The sequence below is a fragment of the Heptranchias perlo genome, chromosome 7 (genome assembly GCF_035084215.1).
Source record: "Heptranchias perlo isolate sHepPer1 chromosome 7, sHepPer1.hap1, whole genome shotgun sequence".
NCBI lineage: Eukaryota > Metazoa > Chordata > Chondrichthyes > Hexanchiformes > Hexanchidae > Heptranchias > Heptranchias perlo.
Genome location: NC_090331.1, coordinates 52689612 through 52702609, shown reverse-complemented (window position 1 = coordinate 52702609; position 12998 = coordinate 52689612). Strand labels below are relative to the sequence as shown.

Below are 12998 nucleotides of genomic sequence, written 5' to 3'. Positions count from 1 at the left end.
TGGAGGCTTCTAATTGCAGCTGGAGACCACTGGCTGAGAGTGGGGCATTGAGTAACTGTGCACTTTCCTGGGACAGTTGGAGGTTGCATAAATATTGTGCAATTTCTTATTTGGCTTGTTATCTGAGTACAAGTACAAGGCATAGTACTTTGCGAACTCTTTCTCTCAGCAGGATCAGTAGTGAAGTTTAAATGTTGAAATATTACTGTTATGCATTTTTTGCCATCAGTTGTATATGAATTGATTCCTCAGCTTGTTACTCTGTTTGTAGTACTTGGCTCTGGTATAATGGAGGTGTTTTCATCACACACTAATAATTGTTTAGTTCTCCTCTTGCCTGTATCAGGGCCTTCTCAGCCTTAAAATTCTAACTTCTTTACTTTCTGTTCTAGGTCCCAGAGTCTGCAACCTTTTATGCCTCCTTAGCAGAGATAAAGGTGGTGACCTGACCCGAAGACTGGTCTAGTACTTTCTCAGCAATGCGGTAAGCTTAGCTTGGGTAAGAAGTCCAGGTTAGCAAGGATGGCACAGTTGAGGCACCAGGGTCTGGAGGAGGGAAGGTGATTGGCCAGAGTGCGCTGGAGCCTAACTGGGGCATGGTCTGAAATGACTACTGGCCCTATCTCAATGTATGACTTGAGATAAGGTGGTATTACTTCAGGAAGTGGTAGTCTATCCTGGAGAATGTTTTTTTGTGGGGTTACAGTAGACGGTGAATTCCTTCTCTGTGGGGTGTAGGGTGCACCAATATCTTCCAGGCCCAGGTCATTGCAGTGCTTTCAGATTGCACTGACTAGCAGGACAGTGGGATCTGGCAGTGCTCAGTGGGGACCTAGGGCTCAGTACTACTTTGGGAGGAGGCTGAGGCTTTGTAATATGCAGAGGAGAGGGTGCTGGAGCTTGGTCTCACTTGGGGGAAGATGGCTGGGTTTAATGTGTACTCAATAAGGCCTAGCAATGCTGGCAAGTGGAGGAGGGGAACCTGGCAGCATGCAAGTGTGGCAGCAATCAGGGTGGTCTTCCGACCACTGCTTAATGCAGGGACTGCTCTTGTGACACCTTTAACTTTCTGCTCCATCATTTAAAAAAAATCTGAATAAATTCCTTTCACAATGATTTCATAGTGGATATGAGTGACAGATCATACCCTTCATCATAGGTTTACAAACTGGAATGTCCCTAGACATAGGAGATCTCGCAAGGTCATCTGATTTTGATGACTTACTAGCACATTATTTCTACTGCTATATACTAATAAACATTGCAAAGATTGCACTATTTTTCCTTCGGGGAGGTGACATAGGATCAGAATTTTGTGTCAAAATAACGGTGAGGCTAACAGTGCTCACTGTTATTTATGCGCAAATCATACAGCAACTTCAGGTGAGGGAAGATGTGCTATTAAACGCAGAAATCCTTAAGTTGCTGTCCAAGATCCGCCGTTAGCTTTGTGACAACAGCATCTCGTTCTCTGCCTCACCACCGAAATGCAATGAATGGTGTGAGGTTCCTGTATTTGCGCAGTAGATAAGAAATAAACTTGTCACAGAAAGTTACGTCATCATTTCAAGTCTAAGTACCCTTTTAATGACGTGATAAGTGTTAGTTACTGCCAGTCAACCTATCTGGCACTGAAAATTAATTATTAGAATGTGCAGTCTTATTCCTTCAGGTTTTAATTATTTGAAATATTTTTTAAATTTTAAAAAATTTTTCCTGTCTTTTTTCTCTCTTAATCCAATCTTTTCCTCTCTATTTGTCTTTCTGTACCTGATTTGACATTGAATTCATCCACTCTAACTTACACTTCCATCTCAGTCCATGTGCTGTTAATTTCACAATCCTTCAATCTGATTGGTTATGAAGGTACTCAGTTGCTTGCACTGTTCACACAGATCCCAGATGCCCTGTAGAGGATCTCACGCTTCCAGCAACTTGCGACGCAAAATATCATGGAGATTAAATGGGAAATGGCAAGTTTAATTAACAGCACCCCCGTTAGTTGCCCTGCTACAGCAAATTCTGGACAAATGTTTTTAGGAAGTTAGGAGGGAGTGGGGGGCTCCTGGAATTATGTCAATAGCTACAGGAGTCCCTAAGACTGTCAATATTTGCAGAGGGTCTGCCCGACTGAAGGTTTGAGCACCTTCTATGCTACATGAACAACCAAGGATTGGGTGCCTTACCCTACTGATATAAACACTGCTGTTAGTACCTCTTCAATTTTATTTATGAAATCCTACCTCTGATACACATACAGCAAACACTCAAAACTCATGTGAAAACCTTTTATTAATGTGTGCAAGGAGAGATTTAATACAATTGTTAGTATATGTATAAGTTACCAAAACACATGAGACCAACATCACTGCTGCTTCTAATACATGCCAGTTGCCACGTTTCCAATGTGGCTTCGAATAGTGGGGAGAATTATAATGTAATGTTGGAGATTCCTGCAGTATCACCCCCACTTCCTACTGTCAGTGAGGCTTGGGCAGACAAAGCAACACTGCATTCAGAGAAAGTTTGACAACAGATAACATTAGGAAAAATTGGCACAAAAAACTAAATATTCAAAAGAAGACAAGATAGAACTCTCTATGAGAGTGTTGCATGTGTACTGAGGCCTGAAAAATCATGCATGCGTGAACACAGTAGGAGACTGAGAGCAGTGAGGTCACAGGGATGGCGAGTCATTCATATGCAAAGATCAGAAAAAAATCAGCAACAAAGCCCCAAATCCAAGCTCGAGGATGGAGCATAATGCCACTGAGAGAGAGGGCTCTTGGGAGAATTTTTTTTAAAAAGAGAGATTTAAAACATGGGTGAGTTTTGTAGCCTTTGGATATTTCACATCCTAAAAACAAATGCTGGGTACAAGATATACTATTTCATATACTCCACTTAGAAAAGATCAGATTTTATAGAGTAGCATAATCTGTAAAGTGACCATTTCAAGCACAATAAATAAATGACAGTGTAGCATTTGGACACATTTTGTACAATTTCTTTTTTTTTAAGAGAGGTTTTCAAAACTCAATGACAAATTGGGGGCTAAAATGTGGCGTATCTTTATTTTTAAGAGGATAACATCTCTCCACAGAGGAGATATATTATACAGAAACAGAAAAAGTTCCTTTATTTCAATAAATATAGTGCTACTTCTAGGTTTGTAGCTATCAGCAGGAAACATGTGAAATTTATCAGCAAATCTAATTCAGATGCAATCTTTTTGCTTGTCACCAGTATTCAATTATTCCTTTGAATCCCAAAAGACCTCATCACTTTTCAAAACATGCACATACCTTCCATAGCAATTTTTTTTAATGTTATAAAACTAACTAAATTACAGATCCAGGCACATACAGAGCTATGCCATGCTCTACATAGAATGAAATAGTCATTACATTTTTAATTTTGCAGCAGAAATACTTCAATTAAAAACTAAAGTGGGATTTATGATAACACCAATCCAAGGAGTATTCAATAAAGTCATTAAAAAAAAGTTAATTTTTGGATTAACAAAGGAACAGCAGTAGGCCATTTAGCCCCTAGAGCCTGTTCCGCCATTCAATGAGATCATGGCTGATCTGTGACCTAACCCCAAATACCTGCCTTAACCCCATATCCCTTAATACCTTTGGTTAACAAAAATCTCAGCCTCAGGTTTAAAATTAACAACTGAGCTAGCATCAATTGCCATTTGCAGAAGAGAGCTCCAAACCCTTTGTGTGTAGAAGTGTTTCCTAACTTCACTCCTGAAAGCTCTGGCTCTAATTTTTAGGCTACGTCTCCTAGTCTTAGACTCCCCAACCAACAGAAATAGTTTCTCTCTATCTACCCCATCAGTTCCCCTTAATATCTTGAAAACTTCGATCAAATCATCCCGTAATCTTCTAAATTCCAGGGAACACAGCCCTAGTTTGTGTAATCTCTCCTCATAATTTAACCCTTGGAGACCAGGTATCATTCTAGTAAATCTACACTGCACTCCCTCCAAGGCCAATATATCCTTCCTAAGGTGCAGTGCCCAGAACTGAACACAGTAATCCAGGTGTGATCTAACCAGGGCTTTGTATAGCTGTAGCATAACTACTATCCCCTTGTGTTCTAGTCCTCTAGATATAAAGGCCAGCATTCCATTAGCCTTTTTGATTATTTTCTCTACCTGTCCATGACACTTCAATGATCTATGTACATGGACCCCGAAGTCTCTTTGGACCTCCACTTTCACCATTCAGAAAGTACTCTGATCTATCCTTTTTAGGCCCAAAGTGGATGACCTCACACTTGCCTAGATTAAAATCCACGTGCCACAGTTTTGCCCATTTACTTAATCTATTAATATCTCTCTGCAATTTTATGCTTCCATCTACACTGCCTACAATGCTGCCTATCTTTGTGTCAACGGCAAACTTGAATATGTGGCTTTCTATCCTGTCATCTAAGTCGTGAATAAATACAGCAGATAGTTGAGGCCCCAACACAGATCACTGTGGGACACCACTAATCACATCCTGCCAATTTGAATACCTGCCCATTATCCCTACTCTCTGACTCCTGCCGCTCAGCCAATTTCCTAACCAGGTCAATTCCATGAGCTTCAACTTTAGGGAACAATCTCTTATTCCATCACACTCCTGACTTGTGTCTTGTAGGTGATGGAGAGACTTTGGGGAGTCAGCAGGTAAGCCACTCACTGCAGAATACTAAGAGGTCAAACTCAAACAAAAAGACGTATTATTCATTGCTGTACTTTAACAAAATGTTTTACTTGTTCTTGGGATGTGGGTGCTCATGGCAAGGCTAGTATTTAATGCCCATCCCTAGTTGCCCTGAGAAGGTGATGGTGGGCCTTCTTGAATTGCTGCAGTCTATATGGTGAAGGTGCTGGTGGATGTTTAGGCTAGTGGATAGGGTGCCAATCAAGCAGACTGCTTTGTCCTGGATGATGTCGAGCTTCTGGACTGTTGTTGCAGCTGCACCCATCCAGGCAAATGGAGAGTATTCCATCACACTCCTGACTTGTATCTTGTAGGTGATGGAGAGGCTTTGGGGAGTCAGCAGGTGAACCACTCACTGCAGAATACCCAGCCTCTGACCTGCTCCAGTAGCCACAGCATTTATATGGCTCATCTAGTTGAGTGTCTGGTAAATGGTGATCCCCCAGAATGTTGATGGTGGGGGGGGGCTCATCGATAGTCGTGCTATTTAATATCAAGAAGAGGTGGTTAGGCTCTCTCTTGTTGGAGATGGCACTTGTGTGCCGCAATTGTTAGATGCTACTTATCAGCCCAAGCATGGATGTTGTCCAGGTCTTGCTGCATATGGGCATGGACTATTTAATTATCTGAGGAACTGCAAATGGAACTGAACACTGTGGAATCATCAGCGAACAGCCCCACTTCTTACCTTATGATGGAGGGAAGATCATTGATGAAGCAGCTGAAGATAGTTGGGCCTAGGACGCCGCCTTAAGGAACTCCTGCGACTGTGTCTTGGGGCTGAGATGATTGACTTCCAACAACCACAACCACCTTCCTTTGTGCCAGGTATGACTCCAACCACCAGAGAGTATTACTCTGATCCCCAGTGACTTCAGTTTCACTAAGGCTCCGTGGTGCAACCACTTGTTTGAATGCTGCCTTGCTGTCATAGGCACTCACTCTCACCTCACCTCTGAAATTCAGCTCTTGTGCCCATGTATGACCAGGGCTGTATTGAGATCTGGAGCCAAGTGGTCCTGGCGGAACCCAGACTGAGCATCGGAGAACAGGTTGCTGGTGAGTAAGTACTGCCCGATTGCACTGTTGGCTTCTCTTCCCATCACTTTGCTGATGATTGGCATGATAAGGTAGTAATTGGCCGGGTTGAATTTGTCCTGTTTTTTGTATTGTAGCTGTATTGAACAGCTTGGCTAGGAACAGAGCTAGTCCTGGAGCACAGGTCTTCACAGTACAGCAGAAATGTTGTCGGGGCTCGTAGTCTTTGCTGTGTCTAGTGCACTTAACCGTTTCTTGATGTCACGTGGAGTGAATCGAATTGCCTGGACTGGCATCTGTGATAGTGGGGACCTCAGGGGGAGCCCAGAAGGAGCATCCACTCGGCACTTCTGACTGAAGACGGTTGCTAACAGTTCAACCTTGTTTTTTTCACTCAAGTGCTGGGCTCTGACATTGTTCATGGGATGTTCATGGAGCCACCTCCTCCCATTAGCTGCTTAATGTCAACCACCATTCATGACTGATGTGGCAGGACTATAGAGCTTTGACCTGATCCGTTGATAGTGGGATCACTTTGCGCCCTCTAGAACATGCTGCTTTTGTTGTTTAGCATGCATGTAATCCTTGTAGCTTCACCAGGTTGGCATTTCATTTTCAGGTACATTGGGGTTGCTCTTCTGCACTCCACATTGAACAAGGGTTGGTCATCTGGCTTGATGGTAATGGAGGAGTGATGGATATGCTGGGCCACGATATTACAGATTGTGATGGTATATAATTCTACTGCTACCAATGGCCCACAGTGCCCCATAGATGCCCCGTTTTAAGCTGCTAGATGTTCTTAATCTATCCCACTTAGCACGGTGGTAGTGCCATATGTTATGATGAAGGGTGTTCTCAGTGTGAAGACAGGACTTGGTCTCCACCAGGACTGTGTGATGGTCACTCCTACCAATGTTGTCATGGACAGATGCATCTGTGACAGAGAGATTGGTGAGGACGAGGTTAAGTAAATTATTCTCTCATGTTTGTTCTCTCAGCAACTGCCGTAAACTCATTATAGCAGCTATGTCCTTCAGGACTCTGCTAGCTTGATCTGTGGTACTACCGAGCCACTCTTGGTGACGGACATTGAAGTCCCCCACTCAGTACATTTTGTGTTCTTGAAACCCTCAGTGCTTCCTCCAAGTGGTGTTCAATATTAGAGAAGTACTGATTCGTCAGCTGAGGGAGGGCAGTAGGTGGTAACCATAGGAAGTTTCCTTGCTCATGTTTGACCCGAGGCCACGAAAATTCAAATTCTAAAACTGCTTTGGTGGGACTTGAACTCATTCTCTGGATTACTAGTCCAGTAAATAATCATTACAATATGATGTGTGCGCACATGTGTGTGTGTGTGTGTGTGTGTGTGTGTGTGTGTGTGTGTGTGTGTGTGTGTGTGTGTGTGTTACAGGTGTTATCACAATTTTAAATATATATTCTGCTTGAGTAGAAATATCAAGCACTTTTTAAAATATACATACAGAAACAATCTTGATCATATTAATAAAAATATGGTAAGTACCTCATTTTTCTCCACTACTAGCCAGGCCACTTGTAAACCTTCAAGGCCTTTAAACGGGACCTCTCTCGTCAGCATTTCCCAAAGAACCTGGAAAACAGAGTGCACCATTTAACATATATCTAATCCTATTAATAAATATTATAAAAAGCTGATTGGAAAATCTTTTGAAACAGGTATCAGACTGTTAAGGTTATGGGCCCCGACAACATCCCGGCTGTAGTGCTGATGACTTGTGCTCCAGAACTAGCCACACCTCTAGCCAAGCTGTTCCAGTACAGCTACAACACTGGCATCTACCCAACAATGTGGAAAATTGCCCAGGTATGTCCTGTCCACAAAAAGCAGGACAAATCCAATCCAGCCAATTACCGCCCCATTAGTCTACTCTCAATCATCAGCAAAGTGATGGAAAATGTTGTCTACAGTGCTATCAAGCGGCACTTACTCACCAATAACCTGCTCACCGATGCTCAGTTTGGGTTCCACCCGGACCACTCGGCCCCAGACCTCATTACAGCCTTGGTCCAAAACATGGACAAAAGAGCTGAATTCCAGAGGTGAGGTGAGTGACTGCCGCTGACATCAAGGCAGCATTTGACTGAGTGTGGCTCCAAGGAGCCCTAGTAAAATTGAAATCAATGGGAATCAGGGGGGAAACTCTCCCGTGGCTGGAGTTATACCTAGCACAAAGGAAAATCGTAGTGGTTGTTGGAGGCCAATCATTTCAGCCCCAGTACATTGTTGCAGGAGTTCCTCAGGGTAGTGTCCTAGGCCCAACCATCTTCAGCTGATTCATCAATAACCTTCTCTCCATCATAAGGTCAGAAATGGGGATGTTTGCTGATGACTGCACAGTGTTCAGTTCCATTCGCAACCCCTCAGATAATGAAGCAGTCCGTGCCCGCATGCAGCAAGACCTGGACAACACCCAGGCTTGGGCTGATAAGTGGCAAGCAACATTCGTGCCAGACAAGTGCCAGGCAATGGCCATCTCCAACAAGAGTGAGTCTAACCACCTCCCCTTGACATTCAACGGCATTACCATTGCCGAATCTCTCACCATCAACATCCTGGGGGTCACCATTAACCAGAAACTAAACTGGACCAGCCACATAAATACTGTAGCTACAAGAGCAGGTGAGAGGCTGGGTATTCTGCAGCGAGTGACTCACCTCCTGACTCCCCAAAGCCTTTCCACCATCCACAAGGCACAAGTCAGGAGTGTGATGGAATACTCTCCACTTGCCTGGATGAGTGCAGTTCCAACAACACGCAAGAAGCTTGACACCATCCAGGACAAAGCAGCCCGCTTGATTGGCACCTCATCCACCACCGGCGGACCATGGCTGCAGGGTGTACCATCTACAGGATACACTGCAACAACTCGCAAAGGCTTCTTCGACAGCACCTCCCAAACCGGTGACCTCTACCGCCTAGAAGGACAAGGGCAGCAGGCACATGGGAACAACACCACCTGCACGTTCCCCTCCAAGTCACACACCATCCCGACTTGGAAATATATTAATATATTGCCATTCCTTCATCGTGGCTGGGTCAAAATCCTGGAATTCCCTACCTAACAGCACTGTGGGAGAACCTTCACTACATGGACTGCAGCGGTTCAAGAAGGCAGCTCACCACCACCTTTTCAAGGGCAATTAGGGATGGGCAATAAATGCTGGCCTCACCAGAGGCACCCACATCCCATGAACAAATTTTTAAAAATGACATTTAGAGATACCCGTGTCCAAGAATGGTGTTTTGGCAATGATACAGATCTACTAATGGTCTTTGCAGAAGATGTTTTTAGTCTTGGATTATCAACATTGATACATGAACAAGAGAAAAGTACCTCACTGCTACTGACATACAGAGAGATACTACATGCAGCTTTCTTCACAATAGACCATTCCCTGAACACGTCCCAAAAGACAAATGCATTATGATTCCCCATATATACCAGAAAACCATATCAGTGTACTGAGCTGGGTATCATTTACAAAACTATCAGAATTTGTGTTTAACACAGCCAGATGAATCTGCATCGGATCAACAAACTAAATTTCTTCACTGCATCTATGAATACCTGTAGACAATCATATCTCCTTACACAGATTTTAAAGGTCAAAATTTCAAAAATACTATTCTTCCAAGAAAGCAAAAGGAATACAAAGAGGTCATACTAATTTGGCTAAATTTGATTTTTAAAAAACTGAATCAATAAAATATATTTTCAAGAATGCCAAGGATGATACCACAGAGTCATTAGAGGTTACAACATGGAAACAGGCCATTTCACCCAACCAGTTTGGTCAGCATTTACCCTCCATACGAGCAAATAGTCCTAATCACATTTGTCCACCCTGTTATCCTATCCCTTCATCCCCTTGCCTGATCTAATCTTGAATGTTTATGTAGTTTCTGTCTTAACCAGCTGATTTTGGAAGTCTATTCCACAGCCTCATGATTGTGTAAAGGGGAATTTTCACCCACCCTGCCCGCAGGAATGCCATTAAAATGGCCGAGCAGTACTTAGGATCATAGGTACAGGAGTAGACCATTCAGCACCGAGACTATTCCGCCATTCAATTCGATCATTGGTCATCTGTATCTCACCTCCATTTACCCACCTTTGTTCCATATCCTTTGATGCCCTTCCCTAATAAAAATCTATCAATCTCAGTCTTGAAAGCTCCACAGCCTTTTGAGGGAAATGTGTTCCCAATTTCCACTTCCCTTAGTGTGAAAAAGTGCTTCCTGATTTCACTCCTAAATGACCTAACTCTAATTTTATTATGCCTAATTGCTCTGAATTCCTCCACCAGAGGAAACAGTTTTTTCGTATCTACTTTATCAAATCCCTTTATCGTTTATCACCTCGATTAGATCACCCCTCAACCTTTTAAACTCATGAATAAAAGCCAAGTTTATGCAATATGTCCTCACAATTTAGCTCTTTAAGCCCTGGTATCATTCTGGTGAATCTGTGCTGCAAACCTTCCAAGTCCAAGATATCTTTCCTGAGGTTTGGTGTCCAAAACTGAATGCAGTACTCCAGCTGGGGTCGGACCTGGGCCCTGTATACTGAAGCATCACTTCCTCACTTTAAAATTCCAACCCCTTGAGATAAAGGCCAACATTCCATTATCCTTTATGTTTACTTTTTGTACCTGTGCTCCAGCTTTTAGTGATGTGCACATGGGACACCTAAATTCCTTTGCTCCTCCACAGCTCCTAGTCTCACAAATGTTCCAATTTGTCTTTCTCATGTCTAAAGTGGATAACCTTACACTTCCCCACATTGAAATCCACCTGCCTTAGTTTTGCCCACTCAATTAGTCTGTCTACATCTGTTTGCATCTTCCTGCTCCCAGCTACACAATATCATCTCCAAACTTAGATATGTAACACTCCATTCCTTCATCTAAATCATTAATATAGAATCATAGAATGATACAGCACAGGAGGCGGCCATTTGGCGGCTCTTTGGTAGAGCAATCCAATTAGTCCCACTGCCCTGCTCTTCTCCCCACTGAGGCCCCAGTACAGATCCCTGGGGAACACCATTTATCACATCCCGCCAATCGGAGAACAAACCTTTTATCCCTACTCTCGGACTTGTATCTCCCAACCAATTACTGACCCATGTCATAAAGTTACTAACTGCTCCATTCCCATTCAATTCCTGCCGACTGCCATTTTAACCACATTTTAGACGATCGAGGTGCTTGGACACTTTGTGCATACATGGAAATCGGGGTCCTATGATGTTCTATGGCGCCCCTCTGATTAAAACCTTGCAGGGAAGAAGAGGAGACTCGTTAGGGCAAGTCAGAAACTTTCCTTAGTGGAGCCAAGGGGGGCAGGAGCGCTCCTCCGGACCCCACAAGGAAAGTCTGGGCCTCTGCTTCCCCAGACCTTTCACCCCGCCCACCTGTGGAATGGCTCCGATCCCCACCTTGGTGCTGGCGGGCAGCCTCTGGGCTCTGAGATTTTGACCTGCTTCAGCTGGGCAGCTAGCTGGTGGGATTTAAATGAGGCTCGGCTATCAAAATCTGCCAAAACCTCCCACAGAGACTTCCAGGTAGGAAGGCTGTCAGCTCTCTCTGGGAGTTAAATCCACCCTTTAGCTGTGAGAAAATACTTGAGATACTAGGATTACTTCCACTAGACCAGAGAAGGCTGAGGAGATTTAGTAGAGGTTTTTAAAGTCATAATGAGTGCTGATAAGTTGAATAGGGAAAGACTATTTCCTCTGACAAGGTGGGGGGGGGGGGGTCATCAATTTAAAATTAGCACTAAGAGGCTGAGGGAAGAGGTTAGGAGAAATTTCTTCATGCGAGAGTTGTTGGGAGTATGACATGCTTTGTCTCAGGGAGTAGTTGAGACCATTGTATCTTTTTAGGGAAAATGGATAAATATTTGAACCAGAGGAAGATTAAGTGTCATGGGGAAGACAGCAGAGCTTTGGATTGCTTCAAAATACTGAAAACTTTTGAAACATGCTGAATGTTACTTACTACAAATTGATATATTGCCACCCAATGGGCATGCTTTGATTTTACAGGGTTAGTGCTATCACTTTAAAATGTATTCATTGAAAAATACTTAGACAGTGAAATTGGACTTGAACTTAAAATAGATATCAACATATTTTAAATGACAGAACTAGCTTTGCACTGAGAACAGACTAACCATGTTAAAGAAGCAAAGTAAGTTCTACAGGAGGAAAACTTTTAAAAAGGTACACAAGAATATTTTTGAAACTACAAAAACAACTGCTCAAACAGCACTTTCATTCATATTAAAGTAATAAATGCCACCAGAACACTAGATACTTTGAATACATAACATGTTTAGTGATACAGCTTTTCAATTATTACCCACACCAGCTCCTTTTCCAACTGTGGAAATAGCATATTTGGTCTTCCTCCCAAGTGTCAAAGCATATTTGAATACATTAAAAATACACTGAGACCTAGACGTTATTAGGACATATCAAAAGTTTTTGTTTGTTAGTGACTAAACTTGATAGCAGGGATTTTAGAAATTATATAAGTTAATTTTTCTCTCAAAAGTTTACTGGTCATGTTAAACTTATTCCAAGGGATAGCAGAGATGTAAGACAGCACAGCACTTAAGTATAAATAACTTTGAAAACTAAAACATTTGTTGAACAGAATATTTTGTGTTGCATGATATACATACCACACCATAGGAGTATGTGTCACAGGTTTCAGCCACTGGCAGGCTCTGTATAACTTCTGGTGCCATCCATGGGAAGGTTCCCACCAGGCTCATGTGTGTTGTATGGGAGTGAAACCTTGAGGCACCAAAATCACATATCTAGAGTAAAGCAAAACCATCCATATAAAGCATCCATGTTTTCAACCACTGTACTATGAAACAGGCTCAGATAAAACTGTGATGAGCTCACCTTTAGCATTCTGTCTGCAGCAATCACCACTAGATGAACATTAAAATAAAATGAAGAAGATATTATTTCAAGTAGGAGGTTTCTCTCACATGCACAGAATAGAATCAAAATGCAACAATGGTTTTTCGTGAATTTTTCTTGTGGTCCTTAAGGCAACAGGCATCTGTCCTGGGGAATGAAACACTTCATTTTTGTCACCCAAATTTTCAAAATAACTAAGAATAATTATTCAGTTTTTAGTGAAGTATTATTCTTGAAATCATAAAATTAAGTA

The 12998-nt window shown here is 42.6% G+C and overlaps 1 protein-coding gene across 9 annotated transcripts in view; it reads right to left on the bottom strand.

The window, feature by feature from the left end:
* The window catches only part of LOC137323715 (mitogen-activated protein kinase kinase kinase 20-like), a 151881-nt gene that overhangs the window by 98440 nt on the left and 40443 nt on the right, over nt 1–12998 (bottom strand). For all 9 annotated transcript variants that reach the window (XR_010963433.1, XR_010963432.1, XM_067987556.1 and 6 more), the window contains exons 6-8: nt 12725–12753; nt 12496–12633; nt 7288–7374 (exon numbers count right to left, since the gene is read on the bottom strand). Coding sequence is in view for 7 of the 9 variants with exons in the window: in XM_067987556.1 (XP_067843657.1) it covers nt 7288–7374; nt 12496–12633; nt 12725–12753 (254 nt within the window). In the remaining 2 variants the exon portion in view is untranslated. The remainder of the gene's footprint in view (nt 1–7287; nt 7375–12495; nt 12634–12724; nt 12754–12998) is intronic.